The sequence below is a fragment of the Protopterus annectens genome, chromosome 10.part0, assembly GCF_019279795.1.
Source record: "Protopterus annectens isolate FY-2018-M chromosome 10.part0, PAN1.0, whole genome shotgun sequence".
Lineage (NCBI taxonomy): Eukaryota > Metazoa > Chordata > Ceratodontiformes > Protopteridae > Protopterus > Protopterus annectens.
Genome location: NC_056744.1, coordinates 374,661,729 through 374,678,594, shown reverse-complemented (window position 1 = coordinate 374,678,594; position 16,866 = coordinate 374,661,729). Strand labels below are relative to the sequence as shown.

Sequence of the window (16,866 nt, the reverse complement as noted above, 5' to 3'; positions counted from 1 at the left end):
TTCTTGGCAGCTCCCACCCACTATCTCCCTCTTTGAGTATATGTAATTTGGAGTTTGGGTTGCCATTGAGTGCTGCTCTGCACCTTTATTGGTGGATGGGTGTCGTGGTTTTGGTTTGGAACCGTATATGTTCTCAAAGCTTCCGTTTCCATTTTCTCTTCCTGATGGACCGTAATGACTGGAAAGGGTCCCTCTGTAGGTGTGTAAGGCAGTCCCTATACTCCCATGATGGTAATTGGCCCCTTAAATCATAGGCAGGCAGTAGGAGGGATTCTGAGCTTTACTAGACCACCAGAGAAGGGTAGCAGAGCACTGTCAGTCAGGAAGTATGTTCTACGAACATTTATTATTTACAGGTAAGTGGGAATTGTATAACCATACTTTATTTTCTACTAGAGGAAGTAGAGGATGGTAAGCATTCATAACAAAATGGATACAATCTTCTTCAGGAAGAGAGCATTGGCCCTTTGCAACCCTGTTAGTCTGAAGTATGAGAATGTGTGCTTTGGAGAGGAGCAAGTTTATCAGGACATGGATGTTCTTCGTGTTTCACTGTTGCAGTCATTACATTTGGGTAATCCTGCTGGCAGGTTGCCCTCAGTCGGCCTGAATTCCAAAGTCTTGGGTCCTGCGTCGGCTGCTGTCGCTCCTTCCCTGACGTCAGGGGTATAAAAGAAGCAGCAGACGTCATTTTCTTCAGTCTTTCTTGCCATGCGGTGCCCGAAGCAGTTCGTAAGTGCCAGTCGGCCGACTCCTGAGATTTTCGTGTTCGAATTTCAGATCCGAAGTCTTCAATAAAGCTAAGTACCCCATTGGGGAAACTTTTTTTTCTTGTTCCAGACCGATGTCAGAAAAAGTAAATAATTGTATTTCTTGTGGAAAGCAAATACGTCATAAAGACTTTCATTCTTACTGTATTCCTTGCCTAGGCCCTGATCACAACGTTTCTGGTTGTCGGTTTTGTGCTAGATTTAACAAACGCACTATTAAGCGTTGGTATGATTTTGCTTTAAACTATTTTGGACGCCAGTTTAATTATCCAGAAATGTCGGATAGTCGTCAGACTACCGGAGTTCACAAAAAAACACAAAGAAAATGAGAGATAAACAACCGAGGCCAGCAACAGACGAAGCTTCTCTTAAACCAATCGCCAGTTCTCAGTGAGGAGCTTTCACAGCCCTTGACGCCCGCTACTTTAGAGTCGCAGGCAGCTACAGACTCCCACGTGGAGTCAGCCATGCCGCTGGAAACTCAAAGTATTGGAGCCTCGGGTACTATTCCCTCAGATGGGTCTGGAGCCGCTGAATAGGCACCGGCTTCTGACCTAAACATCGGCACCGGCTTTTGACCTAAACATATTTACATTAAACCGATGTCAGCTTCAAAGGCAAAGACTAAAGCACCTCCTAAAGCAAAGAGACAATCAAGAGCCACGTGGACAGGCCTCTATGCCCAAAAACAGATGCTCAAAATGGCTGAAGACTTGGTTACCTTGATCAGGGGTTCCCATCCCCCTCCTGATAAGAGGCCTAGGCAAGAGACTGACTGTGAATCTTCAAATCAGGTTTCTATTTCTCCTGATTCCTCTTCTGATCAGGAGTATTCTCCCCCCCTTCCCCATGAGGATTCTGATGCTGAAGAATCTGTACCTTCATCTTCTCCTCCAGGGACTATTCTTTTGGGGAAACCTTGCATACCATGAGGGAGCATTTCCACTGGGAGAGCCAAGATTTTTCAGAATCTAAAAACAGGCTCAGGGATTTCCTTTTACTACCTCAACACAGGCCTCTAGCCATTCCACCTGTTAGACATTGTAGATGTGTTTTTGGAGTCTAGTCTTACCCCTGACTCCTTACCTGCAGCTCCTGTTGAGCCTGACAGATATTACAAGGTTCCTGACTCTCATAGATTTCTTTTTAAAAACCCTGCTGCGGACCCAGAAACTATTTCACAGGGTCCCAAAGGAGTTGGGGCTTCCGCTGCAAAAAACCCTACCCCCCTCTGACAGAGATTCTAGGGCACTGGATAGATGGGGAAAAAAGGTTTGCACATCTGCTACCTTGGCTATAAGGGCCTTAAACTGTCAGTTTCATATGCTCAAATATCAACAACATGTCATGGCATTGCTTAAACAGAAAATGTTAATCTCTGAATGTGCAGAAAACAAGGAAATGCAGGATTTATTGCATGCAGCTGAACAAGTTGGAAAGCATACTTTGCAATGTGGTTTTGATTCTTTGGAGGCCTCCTGCAGGGCCGCAGTTACGGGTTCTGTAATTAGGAGGCATGCTTGGTTAAAGGAACAAAATCTGCCTGATCATGTCAAAGTTAAATTATTAGATGCACCTTTACAGCATGATACTTTGTTTGATAAGGCAGAAGAGGTGTTAAAGAAAATGGAGGACAAAGCTAAATCTATGCAAACTGTCAAAAGATTTTTTTACAGGTACAGCCACCTAGGTTTAGTAGACACTGGCCTACAAAGAATTGGACCTTTCCTGTGTCAGACAGACCTCAAAGGGGCAGATCCCAGGCGCAAGGTTCCTACAGGTCTGAGCAGTGGGGTGCTTGGAGAAGACAAATCGCAACCTTACAGGAAACAGTCCCAATGACTTCCCCCTGCCTGCACCAAGCACTTATCTCCTGGCAGCACCCTTAGGGTGAAAATTAGCACTTTTTTCTCAAAATTGGCATATTATAACCCAGGACAAATGGGTTCTAAATGTAGTGTCACAAGCCTACAAGTTCCATTTCCATACCCTGCCAAAGGCAAACGGCTGGCCGGATCTGCCAAAAAATCAACGGGCAGAGGCACAAAAACAAGTCTCATCCCTCATGGACATGGGGGCCATTCAGCAAGTGCCAGAGCAAGGGCAGGGACAAGGATTTTACTCAAGACTGCTCTTGGTACCCAGAAAGGACAAGGCCTGGAGACTCTATTCTGAGCACATTCCTGGATATATACCAAAATTCAAAATGTTGACTTTGCAGCAGCTTCTGCCCATGCTGGGCAAGAACGCTTGGCTTGTGACTTTAGACCTAAAAGAGGCATACCTGCATGTCCCAATCAGACAATCATGCAGAAGATACCTCCTATGCAAGGCTGGCTCAATGCATTACCAATTCTCTGCACTGCCCTATGGCTTATCTACTGCGCCCAGGTTCTTTACAAAGTACCTGGCACCAGTAATTGTTTTCTGCAGACAGAGGAATACAAATATATCCTTACTTGGACGACTGTCTAATTCAAGCAGAGAACAAGGACATTCTTCTACAGCATCTGGCGTTTGTGAAAAGATTTCTAACATGCGTAGGATACACAGTCAACGAAAAGAAATTAAAACTAGTACCCTCTCAAGAGATAATATTCCTGGGTGCAAGCTTAAATACAACTGCCCAAATGGCTTCTCACGCCAGACAAAGGCAACAGACTACCTGTTTCAAAATGTTGGCAACAAAGGCCCAGTTATCTGCAAGAAAAATTCTGTGGGCTTTGGGCTTCATGGCATCCTGCATCCTACTAATTCCATATGCAAGACTGCATATGAGGAAACTTCAATGGTACCTAAAAAGTGTTTGGACTCAACATTGCCACAGCCTGAAAACAATGATTACTCTCATTCCCTGCCTGCAACAGGAGTTTCGATGGTGGGTGAAGGCTTGTCACCAGAACAAGGGACAGCCATTCACTTTACCCCCAGTCAGGCAGACACGAACAACGGATGGTTCAGATTATGCCTGGGGGGCCCACATGGCAGGAAGATGCATTCAGGGCACATGGGCCTCAAACCAAATGCATCTACATATCAATCAAAAAGAGATGTTAGCTGTTCAAAATGCCCTGACAGCCTTCAAGGACCTACTTCATCCGGGACAACTACTGATAAAGACAGACAGCACCACGGTCATGTGGTATATAAACAAGCAGGGGGGCACACATTCTTACCCCCTTTGCAGACTAGCCTTGACTTTGTGGGACACAGCATTGATTGACCAAGTACATCTGCAGGCACAATTCCTGCCAGGAAAGGAAAATACTCTGGCAGACGAACTAAGCAGAAACCTCATGGATCCCCACGAGTGGCAGCTGGATCCACAAGTCTTCAGCATAACAAGGAAATGGGGATGCCAGGACATAGATCTATTTGCCTCCCCTTAGAAAAGATTCTGCACAAGGACTTATCACAGACAAGCATGGAAAGTGGACGCCCTATCAGTATATGCCTTTCCTCCACTGCCTCTCCTCCCAGAGGTACTCCTAAAGGTCAGACAGGAGTAGCCAAAGATGATACTGATTGCCCCAGACTGGCCCCACCAGTACGGGTATCCAATCCTAAGGAGCTTGTCTCAATGCCCAGCTTGGACCTTACCTGAAATACCCTATCTACTGTCCCAGCAAAACAATCTGATCCTGCACAGCCAACTCAGGACTTTAAACCTGGCAGCATGGCGGATAATGTAGTCATACAAAACGCATCTCTCTCTAAGACCGTGATGGATGTCATTTTGGAAGCCAGAAGGCCTAGCACTAGAAAATGTTATGCTGGAAAATGGAAGAGATTCTGTGTTTGGAGCGAGACACAAGGAACTGATACAAATGTACCAAATATTCCTCAGATTTTGCAATACTTAACTGAGATGCTGGACAAAGGCCTATCTTTTTCTTCAATTAAAATTCATTCCTCTGCCATTTTGGCTCATTACAGTACAGAGCCACCAATCTTTTCTCATCCTTTATTAAAGCAGTACCTCAGAGGAGCCAAAAATTTAAGGCCTCTAAGGAGATAACCAATACTTGCATGGGATCTCAACTTTATCTTGGAAAACTGCCCTGCTTCTAGCAATAACTTCTGCAAAACGAGTTTCAGAGCTGCAGGCACTCATGGTTGTGGAACCTTTTATGTTTTATCCATCCTAAAGTGGTGTCCAGTGTGGCTCTTAACCAAACTATTCATCTGCCAACTTTTTATCCAAACCCACACAACATGGGGGAGAGAATTCTGCATTCCTTGGACGTACACAGACAGCTTAGATTCTACTTGGATAAAACCAAAGTTTTCAGGAAGACAGAGCAATTACTAGTCGCATATTCTGCAGGATCACAAGGAAAGGCTATCTCAATGCAGACTATTTCAAAGTGGATAGGCCACTGCATTCGTTTCTGCTATTTTTACCATGACAAGCCAGTGCCTAAGGGCATTAGGCCACATTCAACAAGAGCTGCAGCCACTTCAGCAGCCTTTCTGAGGGGAGTACCAACCAAAGACATTTTGGGGGCTGCTACTTGGAGTTCAGTGCACACCTTTACCAAGCACTATCATCTGCCACTCTACTCTAAATCCAGGGCAGGCTTTGCCACTGCAGTTCTGCAGGGCCTCTTAGCCGCTCCTAATGCTGTTTAGCTCCAGCCTCCCAACCATAGCTTTGGGACTCTACCCAAATGTATTGATTGCAACAGTGAAACACTAACATAGTACAGTTGTGTACACTTACCATAAATGTAGATGTTCGAGAGTATTCACCGTTTCAGTCCAGCTTACCCACCCGTCATCCCTCTCTTCTGCTGGAACTTCTCTTATGTCCTTCAAAGATGCATCTGCAGTCATAACATATGGGTTGTCCTGCCTCAGACAGCCCTTCAGTCGGCCGGATTCCAAAGTCTGGGTCTGGCCTCGGCTGATGTCGCACTTTCCCCGACGTCAGAGCGTCTGGGGTATAAAGCATCAGCCAACGCCATTTTCCCCAGTCTTTCTTGCCGCGCGGTGCCCGAAGCAGAAGCTGTTCACAAGTGCCGGTCGGTCAGATCCAGAGATTTCAGCTACCGAAGACTTCGAAAAAAGCTAAGTACCCCGTTGGGGACTCTTTCTTGCCTCAGCCGATGATGTCAGACAAAGTAAATAATTGTTTAACTTGTGGGAAACAAATACCTCATAAGGATTTCCATTCTTACTGCCTTCCTTGCTTAGGCCCAGACCACGACGTATCCGCCTGTTTAGCCTGTGCCTCCTTCAACCAACGAACTCTTAGACGTCGGTCGGAGTTTGCAGAGGAATTTTTTGCAGCCGCTTTTGCTTATAAAATGCCGTCTGAGACTCCGACTTCGCATATGGTCAAAAAACGCAAGGAAAAGGACCGGCACTCGTGGCCCGCGGTTTCGGCTGAAACCACGGCTAGGCCTACCGCGAGTCTCTCGGTTTCGGCCGAAACAGAGTCCACGGCGATTCCTTCTTCCGACCACCGAGGCCCGAGAGGCCCCGGCTGAGTCGGCTTCAGAACTCCCTACCGAAGCTAGTGTTCAGGAATTGTCCGACACCATACCTTTGGACATTTCTACCCCTGCACGTGGGGCAGCTAGGCCCCCAGCTTCTATGTCTATTAAGGCCTTTTCCAGGGCTAAAGCTGCCAAACTTTCAAAAGCTTTGCCTGCCAAATCTACATCCCAGAGGCCTTCCTCTAGTTCTCAGATCCTCAGCCTTGCTGAGGATCTTATCTCCTTAATTAGGGGTTCACAACCTCACCCAGACAGGGCCTCTCAACCTCCTCCAGACAAAAGGCCCAGGACTGACCCCTCTGAACCTCACTCCTCAGATTACTCCACAGATGGATCTGACTTGTCAGACCACCAGGAAGGGGCTTACTCGCCTTATGAGGATTCTGATGCAGAGGAATCTATCCTTCGCCTCCCTCCTGAAGAATTTTCCTTTGGGGAGACTTTACACTCCATGAGAGAGCACTTTCAGTGGCAAGGTCAGGATTTCTCTGATTCCAGAAAAAGATTAAGGACCTTTTTGCATTTGCCTCAGCATAGGCCCTTAGCTATACCTCCTGTAAATGTAATTGATGTGTACAATGATGTCAGTACAGCCCCTGATTCTCTTCCTCCGGCCCCTGCCAAACCTGACAGATATTACAGGGTCCCGGATTCTCATTTTCATCTGTATAAAGCCCATGCTGCAGACCCAAAAACTATTTCTCAGGGCCCTAAAGGGGTTGCAGCAGCTACTGCCAAAAATCCACTACCCTCTGAAAGAGAGTCTAGAGCCTTAGAGAGATGGGGAAAAAGGTGTATACATCTGCAACTCTTTCTGCCAGGGCATTAAACTGTCAATTCCATATGATACAGTACCAAGAATTTTTGTTAGATCAAATGAATAAGAAACTTTCTTCTCCTGAACCCTTACACCGAAAATCCCTTCAGGATTTGGTACATAATTCACAACAGGTTAGTAATCATTTTTAAAATGTGGCTATGATGCACTGGAGGTTTCATTTAGATCAGCTATGACTGGGGCAGTTATTCGTAGGCATGCCTGGCTGAAGGAGCAATCTTTGCCAGACCATGTCAAAGCTAAACTCCTTGATGCTCCAATGGAGAAACAACATTTATTTGGCTCCCCTGCACAGGAGATTCTAAAAAAAGGTTGAAGAAAAAGCAAAATCTGTGCAAACAGATTTCCTGCAAGTTCAACCATCGAGGTTCAGCAGAAACTGGCCTACAAAGAATTGGTCCTTTCCAGACTCTACCAGAGCCCAGAGAGGCAGGAACAGGCGCCCTAGAAGCAGAGGTCAATCGAAGGGCTCCTACAGAGGCCGTCAGTGACAGCCTGCCAACCAGAGTAGTGCAACAGCTACAACTACAACCACTACTACAGGACAGACCCAATGACTTGACTCTGATTCTGCCTACCAGGGATCAACTGGAAGCTCCCTTGGGCGGAAAGCTGGCTTTATTCTCAAAAAACTGGCATTGCATTACAAAGGATACATGGACATTGCAAATAATAGACAAAGGATACAGGTTTCACTTCCACACTTTGCCAAATAGAAGCGGAATGCCAAACCTTCCACCAAATCAGAAGGCAGAGGCTTTAAGACAAATCAGCAGTTTATTTCAGATGAAAGCTATAGAAAAGGTACCATGTTCAGAACAAGGCCAAGGATTTTACCCCAGACTATTCCTTGTACCAAGAAAAGAAAACCAATGGAGGCCTATTCTCACCTGTCCAAGACTGAACACTTATCTCATTGTGCCAAAATTCAAAATGCTGACCCTACAGCAACTTCTTCCCATGTTGGGCAAGGAGTCTTGGCTGGTGACTCTAGATCTCAAGGAGGCATACCTGCACGTCCCTATCCGACCAAATTGCAGAAGACACCTCAGATTTCTTGCAGGATCAGAGCATTATCAATTCTCAGCATTGCCCTTTGGCTTATCTACTGCGCCCAGAGTATTCACGAAATGCCTGGCATCAGTAATTGCACATTGCAGAGTTCAGGGAATTCAAATTTATCCATACCTGGACGACTGCCTAATACAAGCGGACAACAAGAAAAAATTGTTAAAGGACTTGGCCTATGCCATACACCTGCTACAGACCTTGGGATACACAGTCAACATCCAAAAGTCAAGACTAGTACCATCCCAAAGGATAACCTTTTTGGGTGCAGATCTGGACACAATCACCCAGATAGCTTTTCTCACAGAAGAAAAACAAAAACAACTTCCAGATTACTTCATGATTCTAACCAGACAAACTCAGCTTACTGCAAGGAAAGTCCTGCAGGCCCTGGGTTACATGGCATCCTGCATAATTTTAATCCCACATGCAAGGCTGCATATGAGGAAATTACAGTGGTACCTAAGGAGTGTATGGTCTCAACACAGTCTAGAAACCATGATACCAATCATTCCATGCCTTCAAAAGGAATTCCTGTGGTGGGCTAAGCCCTGCCAGTCCAACAGAGGGTTGCCTTTCAACAAACCAAAAACAAGGCAGACCATCACCACGGAAGCCTCAGACCGAGGATGGGGAGCACACATGGAGGACAAATGTATCCAAGGCCTATGGCCTCAAGGGCAGCTAAGCATGCACATAAACCAAAAGGAAATGCTGGCAGTGAGGCATGCAATTGAGGCATTCAGACCCTTCCTCCAACAAGGACATCTGTTAATAAGGACAGACAACACCACGGTCATGTGGTACATAAACAGGGAGGCACACATTCCTACCCTCTATGCCGGATGGCTATGAATCTGTGGAATCTATGCCTGAGTCTCAATATCCAGCTGCAGGCCCAATTCGTACCAGGAAAAGAAAATGCACTAGCAGACAGCTTAAGCAGAACTACCATGGATGCACACGAATGGATGCTGCATGCAGACATCTTCAAGCTCATAACAAAGACATGGGGAATGCCGGAGATAGATCTGTTCGCCTCCCCACTGAACCACCAACTGAAGACATTCTGCTCAAGGACATACCACCCACAAGCTTGGAGGGTGGACTCTCTCTCTCTTTCAGCTGGAATGCCCTAACAGTATATGCCTTCCCACCCCTCCCATTGATGTACAAGGTTCTACTGAAGATCAGGGAGGAACAGCCAAAAGTGATACTAATAGCTCCGGACTGGCCAAGACAACACTGGTACCCACTATTGAGAAGCATGTCTCAGGCAAATTCCTGGCCTCTTCCCCTATGGCCTCTCAAGACCCTGCATCCCAACTTGAAAACGTTGCAGCTAACTGCCTGGAAAATTCCTTAAATTCCAACCAAACTGTTTTATCTCAGAGGGTGAAGGACATTATCCTGGAGGCTCGCAGGCCTTCCACAAGGAAGACATACTCCGCTAAATGGAAGAGATTTCTCATTTGGAGCACATCAAAGGGCACAAATGTCACAGTGGCAAACCTAGCACACATCCTAGAATACTTAGCAGAATTGTTCCACAATGGCCTGTCTTATTCTTCCATTAAGATTCATGCTTCAGCAATTTCAGCAGAATACAATATGGATCCACCCATCTTCTCACACCCTCTTCTCAGACAATTTCTGAGAGGGATCAAAAATGTAAAACCTCCAAGAAGGACCCCCTCTACCTGCATGGGATCTCAATTTTGTGCTGGAAAAACTGACACTACCTCCTTTTGAACCAGCAACATCAGTGGATCTACAGTTTCTATTTTTGAAAACTGCATTCCTTCTGGCAATCACTTCAGCAAGAAGAGTATCTGAGTTACAAGCGTTAATGGCAGTGCAGCCTTTTCTTATTTTTCACCAGGATAGAGGGTCACTAAGAACCAATCCTACTTTCATGCCAAAGGTGGTATCTAGGGTATCCTTGAACCAAGCTATTCACTTGCCTACGTTCTTCCTTATCCCACAGAATAAAGGGGAAAAACTTTTGCACACCCTGGATATACACAGACAACTACGCTACTATTTGGACATAACAAAAACTAGCAGAAAAACTGACCAACTTTTTGTAGCATATGCAACTGGGGTGCAAGGAAGAGCAATTTCCAAACAGACAATTTCAAAATGGATAGGAAATTGCATTCGCTTTTGCTACTCCTTTCATGGAAAGACAGTTCCTGAAAATATCAGGCCTCACTCCACAAGGGCCACAACCACCACTACAGCTTTCCTACGAGGGGTGGCTACCAAGGACATTTTAGAAGCTGCTACTTGGAGCTCCGTGCATACATTTGCCAAGCATTACAATCTACCTTTATATTCCAGATCCCGAGCAGGTTTTGCAACTGCAGTGCTGCAGGGGATCTTAACTACACCATCCTTCTCTTAGTACCCCCTCCCCCAGATTGGCTATGGTATTCTACCCCTATGTTATGACTGCAGATGCATCCTTGAAGGACATAGTACAGTTTTGTACCTACCATAAATGTAGATGTCCGATAGGTATGCATCTGCAGTCAGGATTACCCTCCCTCCTTCCCCTCTGTGGTATTCCTAGGGTGCTTACCCCTCTTTCAGCTAGCTGGGGGAATCTATTATGGTGTATTTGTTTATACATGTATATAATTTGCAAATGTTTGGAACTTTTCAGCAATTATCCAAATTTAGCCTTCCTAGAGGGCACCTGGCATCTGGGGCAAGAAAAACTGAGGAAAATGGCGTCGGCTGATGCTTTTATACCCCAGACGCTCTGACGTCGGGGAAAGTGCGACATCAGCCGAGGCCAGACCCAGACTTTGGAATCCGGCTGACCGAAGGGCTGCCTGAGGCAGGACAACCCATATGTTATGACTGCAGATGCATTCCTATCGGACATCTGCATTTATGGTAGGTACAAAACTGTACTTCTCTGATTTATACAACCTATGTGGTGTATTTGCTTGTAGATGAAGGTAAAGTTTATATTGGTGCATGTATTGTTTTTTATATATAGATATATATATATATATATATATATATATATATATATAGATATATATATATGTATATATATATGTATATATATATATATATATATATATATAGATAGATATATATATAGATAGATAGATATATATAGATATATATAGATATATATATAGATATATATAGATATATATATATAGATATATATATATAGATATATATATAGATAGATATATATAGATATATATAGATATATAGATATAGATAGATATATAGATATATATATAGATAGATAGATATAGATAGATATATAGATATAGATAGATATATAGATATATAGATATAGATAGATAGATATATAGATATAGATAGATATAGATAGATATATAGATATAGATGATCTAGATAGATATATAGATATATAGATATATATATATATAAATTTTGGCTACCCTTTTAGGGAGTGCCTGACATCTGGGGCAAGAAAAACTGAAGAAAATGGCGTTGGGTGCTTCTTTTATACCCCCTGACATCAAGGAAGGGGCAACAGCAGCCGACGCAGGACCCAAGACTTTGGAATTCAGGCCGACTGAGGGCAACCCGCCAGCAGGGTTACCCAAATGTAATGACTGCAACAGTGAATACACTTGAACATCTACATTTATGGTAAGTGTACACAAATGTACTTTCTGACATTTCTTTCTATGGTAAACCATCTGACAGGTACCCTTTACAAAGCTGACGATCGGATACAGTTGAACAGGTTGGCAATTAAATATTTCACAAGCATAAGTCATAAAGATGACATTAAAAATTAAATTTCTATCTAAAAGCTTCATTTAAAATTAAAAGTCCATGTTGTCACATTCAGCATGATCGTTGACCACAAAACACACTGCATACCCTGAAGTGGTATGGTCTTAAGTATGCAGTCTTCCTTACTGTTTTTTGGTTTAAATTAAACTTTTATTTGCTGACAATGTATATATTTTTTTTTTGCTTCATTGTTAATCATTTTTATAAATTTTGCAGCCTGAAGACCCCAGCTATCCTGTTAATTTATGTGTTGGAAAGTTGGCACATTTTGAACCTTCTCAGCGACAGGCATATGCTGGAGTTGTACCTTGGTCTCCACCCCAAGTGAATTGGAACCCATGGACCAGCAGCAATATTGATGAGGGTCCTCTTGCTTATGTAAGTCATAGTGGTGGTGTCCTGTTCAGTACTGATTTGTTACAAGTCCATTTAAGTTATTAAAGGTATTTATTACAAGCATTTTAAGTATTTCTGCATGTTTGAATTCTTTTTTTCAGATTCATAGTACTTAGAAGTGCCCTACAGCCATGATGCTAAATATGAAAATTGTCATGGAGTGGTTAAAATATTTCTTCACAAAATGTTAAGATATTCCGTAGTAGCAAAGCATAGTTTTGTGCACATGGAGAATATACTTTCTATGGGGGCCTGTTGCAGTAAATTTAAAATCTCTGCAGCTTACAGAATCCACTTTAAAAGCAGTGTACCATTCCGATAGTTCTAGTTTGACATTGCCTTACTTTCAGACATGAAGTACCTGGAATATAGATGTTACATGCCCATACTATGTTTAGTTCTTTCTTGCCACATGCATTCACTACTAAAGAGTGCATTTGTGGTCCAGTATCTGTCCAGGCCTTTGACTGAAAGACAAAGGGAAAGTACCTCATTGGGCGTTCTTTTAATTCCTTTTATTTTTAGCTGGCGACAGTTTGTGAGCTTTCATCCAGAGGTCCCCATTCCTGAGAAACCTGCCAGGTGTGCTTGTAAATGCCAACTACTAGATGAAGACATTCACATCTAGTGTTTTCTGCTAGAGTCAGAAGTGCAACTTTGCTAGTTGCAGTGTCTGACAAAAGTGCTGTCCAAGACTTTTAAGTAAAGGCGAGAAGCTATTCAGGTATTGCACATTAAATAGTGCCGCTCAGCCCTGTTAATGTCATCTGCCATGCTTGCATATAACGAGCTGAGTGGCATGAACATCCATTGCAAAAATAAAAGTGGATCTTAAGGGAGTGAGAGCTGTGAACTGTCAAGTTTATTGGAGAAGCTAGAACAACTCCCACATCCCCAGTAACAGTTATTGTCAAAGCTTTTAAAGTTGTCCTTTGGGAAGCCATGATGCCTGCACATCCCAAACAAGGCCTTGTGCTCCTCTGATGTCAGCCTCCTAATGAATGCAAGTCCTAGTTTTCCTGATGTTCTTCGTGTTTCACTGTTGCAGTCATTACATTTGGGTAATCTGCTGGCAGGTTGCTCTCAGTCAGCCTGAAACCCAAAGTCTTGGGTCCTGCGTCAGTTGTCTCTTCTTCCATGACGTCAGGTCGTCAGGGGTATAAAACAAGCAGCTGACTCCATTTTCCTCAGTCTTTCTTGCCGCACGGTGCTCGAAGCAGAAGCGTTTCGCAAGTGCCGGTTGGCCGACTCCTTAAATATTCGTGTTAGAGTTTCAGAACCGAAGTCTTCACTAAAGCTAAGTATCCCGTTGGGGAAACTTTTTTCTTGCTTCAGACCGATGGTGTTAATGGAGGCTAGAAATCCTACTTTTGAAAGTCTTTTTTTTTACAAATGGATGAGGTTTTCTAAGTAATTGTATTACTTGTGGGAAGCAAATACCTCATAAGGATTTCCATTTATACTGTATTCCTTGCCTAGGCCCTGATCACAACGTTACTGGTTGTCGGTTTTGTGCTAGATTTAACCAACGCACTATTAAGCGTCTGTTTAATTTTGCCTTAAAGTATTTTTGAAGCAGATTTAATTATCCAAAAATGTCATCGGATAGTAATAGGACTTCCGGAGTTTATAAAAAACACAAAGAAAAGGACAGAGACAAACATCCAAGGTCCAAAACAGACTACGAAGCTTCTCCTAAGCCAGTCGCCGGATCGCCAGTTCTCAGTGAGGCACTTTCACAGCCCGTGACACCCGCTACGTTAGAGTCGCAGGCCGCTACCGACTCCCACGTGGAGTCGACCATGCCGCTAGATACTCAAAGTATTGGACCCACGGATGCTAATCCCTTGTGGGTCCGAGCCGCTGAGCAGGTACCGGCTTGTGAGGGTGTATTCAGACCTCAGCATTTTTACATTAAACCGACGACAGCTACAAAGACCAAGACTAAAGTATCTTCTAAAACAAAGAAACCTACTCGTGAGCCACGTGCACAGGTCTCTATGCCCAAAATACAGATCAAAATGGCTGAAGACCTGATTACCTTGATCAGGGGTTCCCATCCCCCTCCTGATAAGAGGCCTAGGCAGGACACTGATTATGAATCTTCAGATCAGGTTTCCATTTCTTCTGATTCCTCTTCTTATCAGGAATATTCTTTACCCCCTATGAGGGTTCTGATGCAGAGGAATCTTCTTTCTGCATCTCCACCTGAGGATTATTCATTTGGGGAAAACCTTGCATACTTTGAGGGAGTATTTTCACTGAGAAAGCAAAGACTTCTCAGAATCTAAGAAAAGGCTCTGAGATTTCCTCCTACCCCAGCACAGGCCTTTAGCCATACCCCCTCTGTTAGACATAGTGGATGATGTGTTTTCGGAGTCTAGTTTGACCCCTGACTCCTTACCACCAGCTCCCAGTAAGCCTGACCGATATTACAGGGTCCCTGACTCTCACAAATTTTTATTTAGAAACCCTGCTGCTGATCCAGAGACTATTTCACACGGTCCAAAGGGACTTAAGGCCTCGACAGCATAAAATCCTACACTCTCTAACAGAGATTCAATGGCACTGGATAGATGGGGAAAAAAGCTTTACACATCTGCAACCTTGGCAGTTAGAGCCTTAAACTGTCAGTTTCATATGCTCAAATATCAACAGCATGTTATGGGATTGCTGAAACGCAAATGATAAATTCTGAATGTGCAGAGAATAAAGAAATGCAGGATTTATTGCATGCAGCTGAACAAGTTGGAAAGCATACTTTGCAATGTGGTTTTGATTCTTTGGGGGCCTCCTGCAGGGCCGCAGTCAGAGGATCTGCGATTAGGAGGCATGCCTGGTTACAGGAACAAAATCTGCTTAATCATATTAAAGCGAAAGTACTAGATGCACCTTTACAGCATGATACTTTGTTTAGTGTTAAGGCAGAAGAAATATTAAAGAAAATGTAAGACAATGCTAAGTCTATGCAAATTGTTAGACTTCTTACAAGTGCAGCCACCTAGATTCAATAGACACTGGCCTACAAAAAAAAATGGTCCTTTCCTGTGTCAGAATGGGCTCAGAGGCAAATCCAGACGCCCTAGGGGTTCCAGATACCAGGCACAAGATTCATACAGGTCAAAGCAATGGGGCGCTTCTACTTCTAAATCTGGAGGAGATAAAGTGCAAACCTACAGTAAACAGTCCCAATGACTTTCCTCTGCCTTCTCCAAGCACTTCACTTCTGGCAGCACCCTTAGGGGGAAGATTAGCACTTTTTGCTCAAAATTGGCAAATGATAACCCAGGACAAGTGGGTTCTAAATAGTGTCACAGGGTTACAGATTCCATTTCCATACTCTGCCAAGGGCAAACGGTTGGCCAGATCTGCCAAAAGATCAGTGGGCAGAGGTACAGAAACAGGTTACGTCCCTCATGGACATGGGGGCCATTCAGCCAGTACCAGAACAGGAGCAAGGACAAGGGTTTTATTCAAGACTGTTCTTGGTACCCAGAAAGGACAGGGCCTGGCAGCCAGTACTGGACCTATTTTGAACACATACCTGGATATCCCAAAATTCAAAATGCTGACATTGCAACAGCTTCTGCCCATGCTGGGCAAGAATGCTTGGCTAGTGACATTAGACCTAAAAGAGGCATACCTGCATGTCCCAGTAAGACAATCGTGCAGAAGATACCTCAGATTCATAGCTAGCTCAATGCACTACCAATTCTCTGCACTGCCCTTTGGCTTATCTACTGTGCCCAGGGTCTTCACAAAATGCTTGGCACCCGTAATTGCATTTTGCAGACAAAGAGGAATTCAGATATATCCTTACTTGGACGACTGCCTTATTCAAGCAGAGAACAAGGACATTCTACTAAAGCATCTGGCGTTTGTAAAAAGATTACTAATTTGCCTAGGGTACACAGTAAACTAAAAGAAATCAAAACTAGTACCCTCTCAAGAGGTAATATTCCTGGGTGCAAGCTTAAATACAACTGCCCAGATGGCTTATCTCACGCCAGACAAAGGCAACTGACTTCTTACTTCAAAATGTTGACAACAAAGACCCAGTTATCTGCAAGAAAAATTTGGGCTTCATGGCATCTTGCATTCTACTAATTCCATATGCAAAACTGCATGTGAGGAAACTGCAATGGTATCTAAAGTGTTTGGACTCAACATTGCCACAGCCTGGAAACATTACCCTCATTCCCTGCCTGCAACAGGAGTTTTGATGGTGGGCACAGTCCTGTCACTTCAACAAGGGACAGCCGTTCACTTTACCCACAGCCAGGCAAACTTTAACAGATGCATCAGATTATGCCTGGGGGGCCCACATGGCAGGAAAATGTATTCAGGGCACATGGTCCGCAAGCCAAATGCATCTTCATATGAATCAAAAAGAGATGCTAGCTGTTCAGAATGCCTTGACAGCTTAAAAGGATCTACTTCATCCAGGCCAATTGCTAATAAAGATGGACAGTACTACATTCATGTACATAAACAA

General features: G+C 43.9%; 1 protein-coding gene across 1 annotated transcript in view; it reads left to right on the top strand.

Annotated features, from left to right (window-relative positions):
- The window catches only part of DHX9 (DExH-box helicase 9), a 1,660,482-nt gene that overhangs the window by 436,481 nt on the left and 1,207,135 nt on the right, over nucleotides 1-16,866 (top strand). The window contains exon 8 of the mRNA XM_044086769.1: nucleotides 12,192-12,353. Coding sequence (XP_043942704.1) covers nucleotides 12,192-12,353 — 162 coding nt within the window. The remainder of the gene's footprint in view (nucleotides 1-12,191; nucleotides 12,354-16,866) is intronic.